Source organism: Euprymna scolopes, chromosome 19 (genome assembly GCF_053919585.1).
Source record: "Euprymna scolopes isolate OS-2025 chromosome 19, ASM5391958v1, whole genome shotgun sequence".
NCBI classification, from domain to species: domain Eukaryota; kingdom Metazoa; phylum Mollusca; class Cephalopoda; order Sepiida; family Sepiolidae; genus Euprymna; species Euprymna scolopes.
In genome coordinates, this window is record NC_136500.1 from 45,698,774 (window position 1) to 45,714,178 (window position 15,405).

Consider the following 15,405-nt stretch of genomic DNA (forward strand, 5'->3'; position numbering starts at 1 on the left):
CCTTTTTATTTTATTTTTTTTTTACTCCATACTGTCTTTCGCAAATTTTAACATTATGCTTTCTTTTAGAACCTTTAAAACACACTATCCATTACAACACTCTCCTTCATCATCGTCATCGAAAACTGCAACAAAACATCTTCCTTCAATTTTTAACCTTTTGCTCATGTTTTTTATCCCATTAAAAAACACTTTGCACTACAGACACCACATCCATTCGTTTTTTTTTTTTTTTTTTTTTTTTTTTTTTAATACAACACATTCCGTAATACTAACAGGAGTGCACTCTAACAATCGCCCCCCCCCCTACATATTTTCGGCTTTTTTTTTTTTTTTTTTTTTTTTTTTTTTTTAACTAATTCTGCAGATTTTCGTTTAGACACTAAGTTATCATATTATAAAAGAATATTGACACAAAAAATTTCCCCTTCCAAATCTTTAAATATAGAGCTTTTTTTTTTTTTTTTTTTTTTTTTTTTTTTCCATATTTACTATAACGTTGCATGTGAAACGGACCCCCCCCCCTTCTAAATCTTTAAATATACAGCCTTTCCTGGTAACCGAGGGTTCAATCAATAATAATCCACACAAATAGACAAAAGACAGTCAACTTTGGTGTTCCTATTGTTCAGGTACATCCTAACATGGTTTGGTGAACCTGAACAATACTGACTCTACCCTTTAGATTTCACCCTTTCAGTTTTTCATACTTTATTTTCCAGCGATTATCATCGATTACAGGCATAACTTTCAGATTACAAAAAAAAAAAAAAAAAATTGATAGCCCTGAACAATGCTGCCCTACCATTTACTTTTTTTTTTTTTTTCATAAATTTTTTTTTATTCATAAATTTTTCAACCGACTATCAGCATTTCCAGGCTTAATTTTGGAATTATAATGTTCTACTGCAGTGAACACTTTTTGGCCATTCCCGTCGTTAATCTATAAATATAAAAGCGAAAATGTATGTATGTGTGTTCGCTTTTTCTGTATAGAAGGTTTTTTTCAGAGAAGCGGTCGGTCGGTTCACAACTTTTTAAAACTTTTTATATCACATATAAATCGTAATATCTCAAAGTTAACAACGAAGCTCGCCTGTCTATTTAATTTGCTCGATTTCGGGAAGATAAATATTCAACATTTGTTGCTCGCCGCATGTGGGTTAGTCTTTTTCCTATAACATCTTGGGAAAATAAAAATCCCGCAGTCAAACTTGACCTCATTAACTCATAAAAACGGGCACCTGCAAAATCCAAGTAATTAAATAAATTCAAACGTGTTTCTGTTAGCATCTTGCGGTGGGGCAATCGTTAACGTTGCACTTTTTTTTTTTCTTTTTTCTTTTTCTTTTTTTTTTTTCACACTTTAATTTACAACTTTTCCTCAACGGTTCGGGTTCAATCCTTATACTGACTTTTTTTTTTTTTTTTTTTTCTAACCCCCACCCCACCCCCGGAGTTTCCACACACACCTCCAAACACCCAGGCAACGCCGGGTACCCCTCGCTAGTGTTGTATAAAATCTAAGTTGTCTCTTGAGCATTTTGACCTACAAATACAAGATATTCATCATTACTTCTATTCTACTTACATCACCTCATGATATGTTTTACTTTGTGGGATTGCCACATGCACACCTAATTTGATTTGATATTTACTTGCGCTCATTTTGCTTTTATATTCATTGCTTGTTTCTTGCATGATAAGCAAAGTATTGTAATTTTTATTCAGAACATCTGTGCAAAACGAGTGTTAAACAAGGATTCTCAAACTTATCTAGGCCTCTTTACATTACCTCCCCCAAATCCCCGCCCTGCCACAACCTGTTGCTCTTATTGCTCTAACTTAAGATGTGTGTAGCTATTGTTAGAACAACAAACTTAAATAGTTATGACAGCTTGCGTAGCTGAAACCAAGGGTTTCCTCAGCAGAAATCTAAGCCTCTTTGTAAGCTGATCGATTTTCTTAGCAAAAGAGAGCAAATGATATAATGTTATGAATGTCTGTTAAAACTGACAACACTGACTGTGTAGGTGGTATATTTTGAAGCGGGGAGAGTATGTGTGTGGAGGGGGGGGGGTAAACCTGGAGGGGGGGGGCAACCCCTGGGGATCTTGTTTTGTTTCTCTGTCTAATTCACTGTTTGCACTGGTATGCAAGAAATATGGCGTGGTGACTTTGAAGCCTTCTGTTCTACCAGCAGTTGGTTGAGACCCACATTCTCAAATTTCTTTTGCTAGTGTTGTAAGTGGCTTAGCTCGCTTGCTGTTTGTTAGGGAGACTGCACCCCCCCCCCTCTGTCTTTCTTTCTCTTGCTGACAACAAGTGGCAAAGAAAACTGGTTTACTAATCCTGCAAAGTGTTAACCACTTTTGTACTCTAAACGTTGTCTTATTTGGGCACCAGTTACATATTTGCTAAGTTTCCGGTTCTGATTAAGAATCTCAAAGGAGAGATACCTAAAGGATCTAATTTTGGTGGCTGTTCATAATGCCTGAAGCTACAGTGAGTCTTTTGTGAACCTCTCTATTTGTGTGTGTGTGTGTGTGTGTGTGTGTCCCTTAGGACTTCATCAGTCATCTAAATGAATAAATGCATTCTTTTTTTAATATTATCACACCTACATTACCATCAAAACGACCTGCTACTATTTAAATGAATAATACAACATACTCTTTTGAAATACTGTGTGTGTAAGAAACAAACTATTTATATACCTAATTTACATAACTATTTTTAAACCGTCTATAGTAGATTAATGCCTGATTAAAAAATATTTTATGCATTGTAAGTTCTGTTTGAAAAGAATACTTACAGCTAGATTAAAAGCGGTTGGATGGCAGGTAGTTTCGTTTCAATTTTAGAAAACAAATGCTTTCAATGTGTTGTAGCGGTTATAAATACAACAGAATCTATTTTAGATGTTTGTGTAAACATTAGTTCCCACACTTGCACAAATTTAAGGAAAATCTGAAGACGTTCATTATAAAAATAAAAAATTATACTATTTGTTATTTATTACTTTATTGAATCATAGGTCATTTCTCCCCTCCTCCCCCCCCCCCCACGAGTTATCACTGATTGCTCAAGTTGTGTCCTTTGGAATCAGTGACCAGTCTCCAGGGAATTCCATCACTGTGTCGATTCAATAATTGTTGTAAATCACTTTGCCAATAATATCCTGCTAATAACGACTGTTGACTTTCTTTGGAATTTGCGTGACAGTACGTGTCCAAGTTTCTTGCACTTCACATCCTTCCAGTGGAGGTCTAGTTGCTGCTCTTCCTCCTATCTTCATTGACTTTTTCACAACCGTTTTATTTGGTATAATCAAGGCTAGTGTCACATTTTTATTTATTTATTTTTATTACTTTTATTACTCGCATTGAGATCTCCATCGGTTTAATTTCATTTTAGCATATGGAAGAAATTTCAGAAACTACCTGGCAAATATACTCATTGAACCAAGTGCAACAGAGATTCAAATAATTGCACCATATAGGGATGTTTAGAATCTTACAAAAGATTTCTTTGAATATGAAATACTGGTGAATATCTGGCCTCCGGTAGTTTAAACAAAATAAGAAAAATTGAAGTGGGGGAGGGGGGGGTCGTTTGAATTTTAAGCAGTTTTGTTAGTTTTAGATTAAAAACTAAGTTGGTGGAGTGATAATAAAATTTTATTATAAAAAAAGTAAAAGGTGACTGATAGGTTTTTGTTTTTGAAATAGATCTCTCTTTCTCTCTCTCTCTCTCTCTCTCATATATATATATATATATATATATATATATATATATATATATATATATATATATATAATAGCAAATCCTGTATATTGAGCAATTCCTATTTAGATGGGATAATACGTAGAATATTACGACCAGTAATATTTTGTAAATCTTATCACAGGTTTCCGAAACAGCTGACTGTTGGATAAATCGATTCGGAAGTGTGTGTGTGTATATATATATATATATATATATATATATATATTTTCAAATGTCATTAAAATAATACATGATCATTGTTGTAAGAAAGGAACTCATAATTTTGATATACAACGGTTCTTCACCAAAAGGAGAAGTCAGTAAAACATTACGTAAAAAACGGGAACATTAAAAAAACTAATGAAAACAACGAACATTGTCTGCCAAGAGGTGTTGAACTGAAGGAATAAATTAAAGATTGTCTCTTACAATTTTTTTTTTTTGTATTGAACTATGTAGCACAATATTACCTTCTGAGTATTAGTTTATCTCAGTTGGTTCATTTCTATATTTAAAATGCAGTGGACACTATTTTCATTGGAATATTGACAAACTCACATTTGCTGCATGTTATTGGTTTTTCTGTCCAAAGAAAAACAAACTGATTTCTTTTTTTTTAATTTAAAGTTTCTGAATAACCATTCTTCTATTTTTACTTATTTTCTCTTTTCTGTAGAATTTGTATTAGGTATCTAAATTGGATTGCAATACTAGCTTATTCTAACTACAAATTTTATAAAGTTGGTTGCAAAGTGCCAAACTTTCTACTGGATTAGCAGAAACTTTTTTTTGGAGGGTGGGAGCAACAAAAGTTTGTCTTGTTTAGATTTTCAATGAAAGGTACTTTCGGTTGTTTATGAAATGCTTTCCGTGTCTTCATTGTTGTTGGCTGTTTTTCGGTTGTTTGTGATATCTTTCTCATTGTGTTTTTCTGGATTTGAAACCATATCATCAGCCCATTAGGAAAGTATGTGCACTTTTTTTTTTTTTTTTTTTTTTTTTTTTTAACAACGCTTTTATTCTCATGTGCCCCTTCCCCTCTAAGATCCCATTATCTGAACTGGCATTCCGAACATTGACTTTAAAGACTTTCTCGATCAAACACATTCGAAAAGTGTCGTCTTTTTGTTTTTATTCATTTTTGTGTGTATGTGCCACATTGATTTTCTTCTGGATTGTTGCAGTATTTTGAAATAAAATGTAATTTGATTAATTCCTTCCAGAAAATACTTTATCCGGGTTGGTATTATTTTCAAATGGTTATAACTCTGTATTCAATCATACAGAATTACTTTTTTTGCTATAATGAATTGATTGTGCAACATATGAATTAAATAATACCCCCCCCTTTTGTTTTGAAGACTCGGCAAGGAAAAACATTTTTATGGCTAAAGTTATTATCTAAGGGAAACTATCGCAAAATAAAATACATTCATGCTAATGATCTAGTTGTGAGAGAAAAAAAAATTGAACTGATTTAAATCGAATATTGATGTGTTGGACAAATTACTATCTATGTCTGATTTTGAAAATTGCAGAATTTTCAATGTTAGATTAGTTATCGGTAGATGAAGGTGGAGGAGTTTTCACTCTCACTCTCAGTTCTCATGCTACTATTCAAATCACAAAGTTCTAATTTTATAAAAGCAAGGAAAGGAAGTCTTTGTCATTTTTGCTTTCCTTCTCTCATTTTTGCTGTTGCATTTGGATGACAGAAGGGAAGGGACAAAGAAAGAACGAAGTTCTGAATGTTTTAAGCAACATTCAACTAAAATGCAGAACTGATTCCGTGACTCAAATGGTTAGCATGCTGTACTTAATAACAGATCATGGGTTCGAACCTCACTCAGGCATAAGTATTTTTATTGATTTTGTCCTACAATAAACAATCATCTCAAAATACAATAGTAAGCAGATATTAAGTTTTTTTTATGTACTTTATAGAAGTTATTAAGCAGATATTAAGGGTTTTTTTTATGTACTCTATGGAAATTAGGATTCCGGGCAGCACCGGGTATTAAGCAGATATTAAGGTTTTTTTATGTACTTTATGGAAATTAGGATTCTGAGCAACACTGGGTAGTATATATATATATATATATATATATATATATATATATATATATATATATATATATATATATTGTACGTAAAACTTATTTTGCTATTTTTTTTATGTTAAAAGCTCCAGAACTATATAATTTGTTAATCCTTTAAATATACTCTGTTCTGATTTAAACTTTTATAATGCCTAAAGCAGGAATTACAGCTAACAATAACTATTTCTTATTTAGGTTCTTTGTATTGTGATATATCAGTTTTTGTGCGTTTCGATTGTAAGGCCAAATATACTTATTGTTGAAGATGAATCCGCCAGCGGGAAGTTTTTTTTTTTTTTTTTTTTTTTTTTTTTTTTTTAAATGTGCGTGATTGAATGTAAAATCACTGACTGGATTCCAACTCTGCTGCTGATTCCCTAATCAGTGACCATTAGCTAAATCTGCTTTAGGATAACAGACTTCATGGAATCTTTTTTAATTGTTTCTCTTCTGGGGAATACATTTACCTACTGCCAAGATCCCCCCCCCCCCAAAAAAAAGATAATGATTGTAATAATTTTTGTCTGTTACTCTTAAAGGCAGATGGTGTAACAATTATGGTCAGTAAGTGAATTTATCCAAAAGGCATTTTTGAATGTTAGATAAATCTCTTTACATTGTACATAATTTTGGAACGTTTTCAGATTCAGGTAGATGTTAGGAATCTGAGAAAGTATTTATCTCTCTCTCTCTCTCTCTCTATATATATATATATATATATATATATATATATATATATATATATATATATATATATTTGTAGTCATCGACATACAGTCCTGTTTCGTTGTATCACAACATCAGTGCTGCTAGACTAGCACCTTACCCAAACCAAGGATTGAACCTAGAACCGTTGTTGACAGTCAGTAGTTCTACCATTCCACCACGGAAGCGATGCCCGCAAATAAACTCTCCGAATGTCTATTTTAAACAAACATCCGTCCACCACTTTTATAGTGCTCAAACCGCTTGTTTATAAACAAACAAACAGAGTGATAAAATATATAATCTTTATACAAAAAACAATCAAGTTACTAAAAGCTCTACACTGATAAGTGGAGGAATAAATATAAGAAATAAAAAAAAAATGAGAATTTAACCTTCAATAAAACTATTAAATCATCGGATCAGTAAGGAAAAGAAAAAATCATGGCATTTCAAAGCGTAATGCTTCTTATCAAAAAAGCATTTTTTTTTTTTTTTCTTAGTAGCACATGATGCAAGGAACTGCAGAGTCCAAGTTCAGTCTTAGTATACCAACTAATGAAATTATAAAAATTCAAACTTGAGCTCAGATTTCTAAATTCTTGGTCTACATATTGAATTCTATCAAGATTTATTAATCATTCCAACCCTGCACGGCCGATATATCTACTGAGCACCATAGCTAAAAAGACGACACAGCCGATATTTCGGTTTTCTAATGAATACATTATCAAATAATTTGGCTAATTGTTTGATTGAGTCGAGTTTCCAAAGGGTTAAATAAAGTTTAGAGGGTTATTTAGCTGGAAAGTAAGAAAAAAAACAATTCTTTAGAAAAATAATTGTATTGTAATTTTCTCCTAACTTAAAGATTAGGTTTTATTTATTTATTTTTATCTTAAAGTTATGGATAGTTAGTTTTCTTTTTAAGAGAATGTACTAGTATTGATATGACTATTATTGTCAGCTCACCCAACTTAGTGCAATATGGAAGGAAAGCTTACTGATGACTTAGGGAGAAGACCCATAAGGCCTTTATTCTGCCAGCTGGTTTTCTACAAACAGAAACGTTAGTATACATTAAAAAAAAAAAAAAAAAAAAGGAAGCTGAATCTAGTTGATTGGATCATAAACAATCTTTCTCTGTCTGTCTGTCTGTCTGTCTCTCTCTCTCTCTGTCTCTCTCTCTCTCTCTCTCGCTCTCTCTCTCTCTCTCTCTCTCTCTCTCTCATCTGGACAGATTCTATCTGCATATAATTTTTAAAGTAAAGGTTGTGCCTGCCAAACTTGGTCAATTACCATCTGCTAATTTAAAGTTCTTAATTTCAAGTGCTGTTTACCTTCCTATCCAGATTACTTCACCTGGATTTAATGCAATTTCATGGAGAGTATAAGTTTGCCTAATTCGACAACGTCTGCCAGATGACAAAACCAATATTCTACGCATGTTCTCGGATGTTTATTCTATATAGATTCACAAATGTTGATAAAACTTGAACAGTTTACGTCTGAAAAAAAAAAAGAGAAGAAAAAAATCTTAATGCTGGTTATAAAGCCTGCAGCCTTCTCGCGTTTCCGTTTTCCGATTTCATTATATACTATGACTCCTCATCCTTTCTGTTGCTGTGGCTGAAACTTTCAAGTATTAACTTTAGAATCTTCCTACACTCGAGTTTACTCATGCCAACACGCTTTTGTAGTATTTCGTTTTGACCTCAACGGCTAATAGGCAAACCCAGTATTTTTAAATGTATTGAGAGAATCGACCAACTAGTCTGTCTTTTAATAGGAGTTTTTTTTTTTCCAATGTCCTAGTTTATAAGAATAAAATGACTACTGAGGAAAACTGTCAACAATCCAATTCAACTTGTATTCGGACAACATACAGGAGCTGTGACTGTGCTGAACACCGTGTAAGCCTTTTATCATATTTTCTTATGTAGTAAAAATTATACAGCTATATTTTAGCGTGATGATTTGTTATATTTTTATTATATTGAAATTTATTTGATTCTGAAGATTTTTTTTTTCTATTTAGTCTTACCAGGATATACATAAATTTTATTATGTATGGACAATTTAAAACTTGACACCAACTGTTAGCAAATTTATAAAGTACTTAAAATATGACTAAAAGGATTTATACGTATTTAAATGTCACATGGCCATAGAATTTGCCATGTCTTCGTTAATGGTGTAATTATTTGATGTTTTTTTTTTTTATTATTATTTAATGTGTAATAAAATTTATTTACTTTTTTTTTTTTTTTTTTTTTTTTTTTTTTTAGCACTTAATTATCCTGAAGTATTATTTAATAAAAACATTGGATATAATTAAATTGCCTGAGAATCCAATGTAAAAAAAAAAAGTCATTAAAAATGAAGGAATGCCTTAAATGTCTTATTACGAGCAAGGAATTCCGTAGTTGCCTAACTCATTGTAAAAAAATAATTGTCAGCTAAATTTATATCCTATTAAAGTTATGGTGTTTGTATATGCGGAAATAGGCCAAAATGATTGGTTGACGAAAAAGGAATAGGCAGAGTACACAAGGCTGTAGATATTTTTTATGTCAATACCCTGTTTCAAACCATGTAAATCTTGAGAATTTTAACTTGATAACTTTTTTATTTATTTTTATTTTAAGAAATCAATACATTAAAAAAATATTATGCAAATACTTTTAACTTATTTTCAACTTGAATGATTTATTTGCTAAAAAAAGACAAACATGACATAAGTTCAAAGTGAATTATTTTTGCTGAAAGACATAATTTGTTTTTTGCCAATAAGAAGAATATGTAAATATAGTCATCTTAGTTTCTCTCTCTCTCTCTCTCTCATGCAAATATTAAATCCCCCTTTTTAACAAAATCACATTTTTTGTGCTAGCTATAAAGTGGTAGAATCTATGGGAAGATGCAATGTCCTATATAGGTACCATACCAATACTATTTAAGGAGTCTATAAACTAGTATCCTTTAACAAAAATGAATGAAATGCAAGTTTTAAGTCTATCATAGTCACAGAATTCTATTTATGGTAATATATTCGATTTTGGAACAATTCACTTTTAAATGGTCATATGTTAATTTTTGGCAGAGGTCAGATAATTAATTGGTGATCGAATTATTTTTTTAAAAATGGTTTTGTAAAGTGATAACGAATATACAAACGAGTATTATTATATCGATTCTTATTTATAGTAGTTTAGTTGGGATTGAATTAACTGTATATTTTTATCTTCTTGCTGCAGTATTTACTCTTCAAACATGTTTTGCAAGGGGGACAATCATGATTATCATCTTTCAAAGCATACAAATGAATTAATTTTTTTTTTTTTATTATTCAATATTAGTTGTATTTGATCAGTGTTGCACGGAAAGCCATTTTACTTTTATTTGTAAATTGCATAAATTTGTTAGTTGTATTTGAAAAAAAAAAAAAAGCTCTAAAATTTATAATGAAAAATGAGTCATAGGTGACAAATACACAAGCAGACAAATAGATGAATGCTGATTAGGTGACTAATGTATGGAGAGAGAAACTGGCTGCAAAGTGTCAGCCTTGCATGCGATTGAAGAGAGTGAATATTAAAAACTTGAAATAAGTTTTTTAATCGTTCTAGTTATTGTCTGTATTTTTGAGATGAGGTGTTTTCATTGATTGAGATTGTCTGACTGACTTCCTCATCTTGGTTGTTATAGTCACAACGTTTCGCCCGTTTTGCCCTCCGGCCTTCATCAGGTGTTTTGTATCGAACTGGGGAACCGTTTGTTAGGAGTCTCCAACCGAACCCTTTATTATTATTACGGGGGTACCGTGCTCAGACTCCAGCTAAGCTCTGGGACATACTTGCTGATTCTCTGTTTTGAATGTTACTTTTCACCGCCTAACAAAACGGTTCCCCAGTTCTAGTTATGTTTTTTGTTTTCTAGTTCATGTGAATTGTCAAAATTACAGAGTTGAGAGACATGAGGACATCATAAAGATTTGTTTTGTTTTTTTTAATTAGTATAATTCTAAATATACACTCAATTTTATGTTATAGACATTCAAATTTTTCAGATAATTTTTAAACGGCCTTCGTTAAAAAGACTATTGAACTTTTTATTGTTGAACTTATTTTACTTTGCTCGTTTTATTATAAAAAGATAAAAATGTTATGACATTTTTCACTCAGTAATGAGCTTTGAGAAATGGTCAGTGACAAAAAACACAATACGTCCAAAGATAAGTATTTTATTATTTATAGTCGCCACTTGGAACAAAAATCCCTCACAAATGTAACTGTTTCACTCTCAACGTAAAGCCCTGCTTTTATTATCAGATGCAAGTAATACGATACAAAAGTAGTTATTTTCATCATAAAATTTGCTAAAATATCCAAGTCCGTTGTACTTTGTTTCATTTTGTGCAATGTGTGTTTTGTAAGGTGTCAAGGAAACCTGCTTATTTATTTTCATGATTTCTTTTGTAACAAGATACTTGTAATATTAAAGTAGTAATTTCAACCGTTGGATGTTTTTGTTCGTTTATTAAAGTCTGTGTTCATAACCTAGTGGAAAGTGGACCGTGAATTTACTGTGATTTCAAAATATAATTTGCATATGAGAGGAGTGTCTGTGATAGGGATGAATTGTGGAGGTCGGTGGCAGTGAAAAGAACACTTCGAATGTAAGATATTGAGCTAATAACGTGAATGCATTGAGTGCCGCCAATTTTTCTTTTCTTTTTATTTATTTTAAGATTATATTTACTTTCATTTGCTTCATAATTTTCACTTGGTCCTTTAGTCGTCACATTCCATAAGCAATGTTTCTGACAAAGGGGGAAAATTTCTGTTATCTGGGTTGGCTGTTTTGAAAATGTGGCACCATAGTATCCATGACTCAACTGTTAATCTAACCATCTCATGAATACTTATCCTTGAGTGGATTTTATCCTTAAGTAATGGTTCTTTACTGAAAAGAAAAAAAAAATCCTGTGGTTTCCAACATTTTTCTATATGGCAACACGGTTTCAGTTTATCGTGCACCTCCTTATCCCACCCTTCTCCATCTTAAAATTGAGTGTTTCAATTATTACAGTTACAAATACATAAGCCACCAATTAAAAATGCAAACCAGTATCCTCCGAAGAGACTTATTCATAATTACTATACCTTAAAATACTCTTTAATTCATCCAGATTTTGTATTTATTATTACAGAGCCAGTTCTCTATTGAATATTTTATATATAGTATTGATTTAAAGTTTTTTTTTTTTTAGGGGGGGGGTGACTTTGGTGCCATCAGCTAGAATAGAAACTAAAACATTTAGCATTCCAGTCACGTTTGCTACCATTTGAGCTAACCTGACAGATAAGGAAATAATAAAATTGAACAAATTTTAGCTATAATTAGTTTGCGCAATGGGAATGTTGACCAGTCGAAATGAACATTTTGTGTTTAAACTTACCGACTTCTGTACATGTTATTCATCCATTCAAAGATTTTATTTGTTATAAACCGTCCTTAGTGTGTGATTAGTATTTGCTGTTAATTTCAGTGCTATGTGACCAGTAATTCTAGTGTTTAGCGGTTAAATATTTACACACAGACATACATATGTAAATCTACTGTTTCATTTATATAGATTAATAAACAGGATTGAAATAAAAATTTAAATTAAAAAACAAAAAAACACTAATTCATAAAAGCTTCTCTAGTTGCTTATTAATCCCCAGTGGCAGAACTACTTATGGCTAATACAAGCAACTAACACTCTGAAGCAAATTTCTGATTACAATTAATCAAAATATATATATATATACTAGCATTTCAGCCCGGCGTTGCCCAGGTGTTTGGAGGTGTATGCTGAGGAAAAAAAAAAAAGAGTAATTTTTTTTTTAATTTGACCCCTATTATGGCCCCTTAAAATTTATAGTTTCGGGCTCAAATCACTTTATTAAATTAGATCCAGGTTCAAGGAACCTATATCTAAAATTTCAAGTGTCTAGACCCAAAATTGTCGGAGGAGTTTGGTAGAGTTCTTAAAGGTCAAATCGTTGAAATTTGACCCCTTAACAGCCAAATTTCTGGCTGACACCCGTCACATCGATTTTCCCAAATCTCAGTACCCGGTATTTCAAATTTCAAGTCTATAGACTAAAAATTGACAGTTATTGCGTAGGGAAATGTACACAGACAGACAGACAGACACGTTCACTTTTATAGATATATAGATTGATCTACATACTTCGAATTACAATCGGTATTGCATAGGAAATAACAATTTTGGATCAGAAATGAAAGTATGTGCCCTATGTTATGCAAATTAATCTGTTTATGCAATTCAATTCGTTTTCTTAATTTGCATTTCAATTCAATCAAATAATTTTAAGTCTATTATGAAAGCTGGCCATACTTGATAACATATGTGATTTATCTAGTGTATGGTTTCAAAATAGTTTTAACGTGATGTTTCAGTTGTCTTTGCTTTCCATCTATATGCCATTTTTAAAAACTATGATTTCCTAAATGGACATGGTCATGTTTGTTTTCCTGCTAGTTATCTTATTCCATATTTATTAAATTAATTGCAAATGTTAGCTAAATATAATTTGTAAGCGCTTTCCTTTTTAACTTTATTTAAAAACAAAAAAATCTGAAGGGTTGCTGATAATATATATATATTTTTTTTTTTTTTTTTTAAGTTATTATTAGCTATTATTAGCACTAATATTGAACTAACTTTTAAACCTGAATAAAAAAAAAATCATTCTCAGATACCTGTATCACAAAAGGACGTACAAATATTTATTTTTCTTAAGCAAGATTTACTATTACGTCAATTCGTGTGTGTGTGAAATGATTGATAATTTCACTATATTCTAGGTCCTGGATATGACCTAAAACTATATCCGATGGTGAGGCCCCACCTTGCGGGCTTCGGGGAGTGTGGAGCCACCCTTTAATTGCCATTACTCCCAGGTCCACTCTGACCCGGAGTGGTAGTACCTGTTAGAGTCCCAACTATGGGTTAAATAGAATCTGACATAAAAAAAAATATACTCCATTAAAAATCGTTCCTCAAAATAACTAGATTCGGCATTAAATAACCTGAAAAAGGTTGATATGCCGTAAAACAACCAACCAACCAACTTCACTATATTCTAACTTTCAAGATTTTATTTTAATCATTTTACATATCAAAATATGATCTTCAACATTTTGCTCAATTTAAGCATGTTATGTTGAAAATATGCAAATTAGACAATAAATGATTGAAAAACAGGTTTTAATATACCTTGTCTGAGATACATATATATATATATATATATATATATATATATATATATATGTATATGTAACTACTTTAAACAAATTTGATTAAATTTTAGTTTATAGCCTCATTAATCTAAGTCCGTACGTATTTTTATATATAGTGAAAGATAAATTTTATTTAAAATGGTATGATTGAGGTAAAATTGTTTAACAAAGACTATTGGCTTTCGTTGTATATACTAGCAAAAGTACCCGTCGTTTACTGGGTTCAAAAACAGCCTACAGAAAATGGACTCTGATTTATGAAAGTATGATAGGTTATGAAAAGGAAGGGTTGTAAATTTGGGTTGAATTTGGGGGTATCAAAACCAAAGCAAAATATGATGAAAGTAAAAATAAAATAGATAAACCCCATAATTTATTATACCATACCTGTTCACACTGAAACACTTATCACAATATTCTGTGGATCTATATTACAAAACCTTGTTAAACTTTGTGACATATTTCCATTCTATGGTGGTCAGGTGCGAACGAACACCCCATAATTTTATTATAGCATATTTCTTCAAACTGAAACATAATTATCAAAGTATACTTACTCAGATAGATATGAAAAGTCTTTAATATAAGTTTGTACCTATTTCCATTCTATGGAGGCCAAGCGCGAACACAGACCCCACAATTTTATCATACTATCCCTATTTAAGTTAAAACATACTTATCAAAGTATTCTTATGTACATCTATATCAAAAACACTTGTAAACGTTTTTAATTTTTAAATTTTTTATTTCTATACTTTGTGGACCAGGCGCGAACGCAGACCCCACAATTTAAACGAACCGCCGTTCTGACAGATCAAACATACCCGTTCCTGTGTCTCGATACATCTTCTATCATTATATGTAATCAGTTTTTTAAAATAATCAACCATATAGGAGCCTATTCGTGACCACACACACACAGCTTTATATTCTAGATATATTGAAGTGGATAAAAATCAATTGTCTGCTGTTGGATGATTGGTTAAAATGAACTGACAAGATGCATATTTTTTTTTGGGGGGGGGGTAGTAGACACTGATGGAATTTGCTTGGTGAATGCGGTTTGACCTTAGATAACCTTTCAAGATGTTTTCTGACTTTCGGTACCTTTTTCTCCTGTGTTATTTTGAAATGATCATGAAATTGAAAAAAAAATAAGCCATTAAAAAAAGAATTCTGTTTCTGGTATTTAAGTGTGTGTGTATGTGTGTGCATCCTTTCTAATCCGTTCAATTTCAATATAATTATTTGAATGAAATTTTTATTTATTTATTTTTTTTTTTTTTTGTAATTTCTAGTTGCTTTGTACTATTTGATAAAATACTGATTTATTTATTTATTTATTTATTTATTTTCAGAGTGCTCAATCTCGTCTATTCATCAAAGGCGGTCGTATTGTTAATGATGATCAGTCTATAGATGCTGATATCTACATTGAAGATGGAATCATTAAGTAAGTTATCGGAATTAAGATATTTTTTTGTTTTATTTTAGTACTTATCTATTCTTGAATAATTAA

General features: G+C 31.4%; 1 protein-coding gene across 27 annotated transcripts in view; it reads left to right on the forward strand.

Moving 5' to 3' along the window:
- The window catches only part of LOC145303547 (dihydropyrimidinase-like), a 486,844-nt gene that overhangs the window by 352,668 nt on the left and 118,771 nt on the right, over window positions 1-15,405 (forward strand). For 19 of the 27 annotated variants that reach the window (XR_013873734.1, XR_013873736.1, XM_080145021.1 and 16 more), the window contains exon 2: window positions 15,245-15,339. Coding sequence is in view for 24 of the 27 variants with exons in the window: in XM_080145021.1 (XP_080001147.1) it covers window positions 15,245-15,339 (95 nt within the window). In the remaining 3 variants the exon portion in view is untranslated. Of the gene's footprint in view, window positions 1-2,299; window positions 2,506-7,810; window positions 8,486-15,244; window positions 15,340-15,405 lie in introns of those variants that run through there. The other 8 variants (XR_013873735.1, XM_080145024.1, XM_080145026.1 and 5 more) reach the window with 5 other exon arrangements.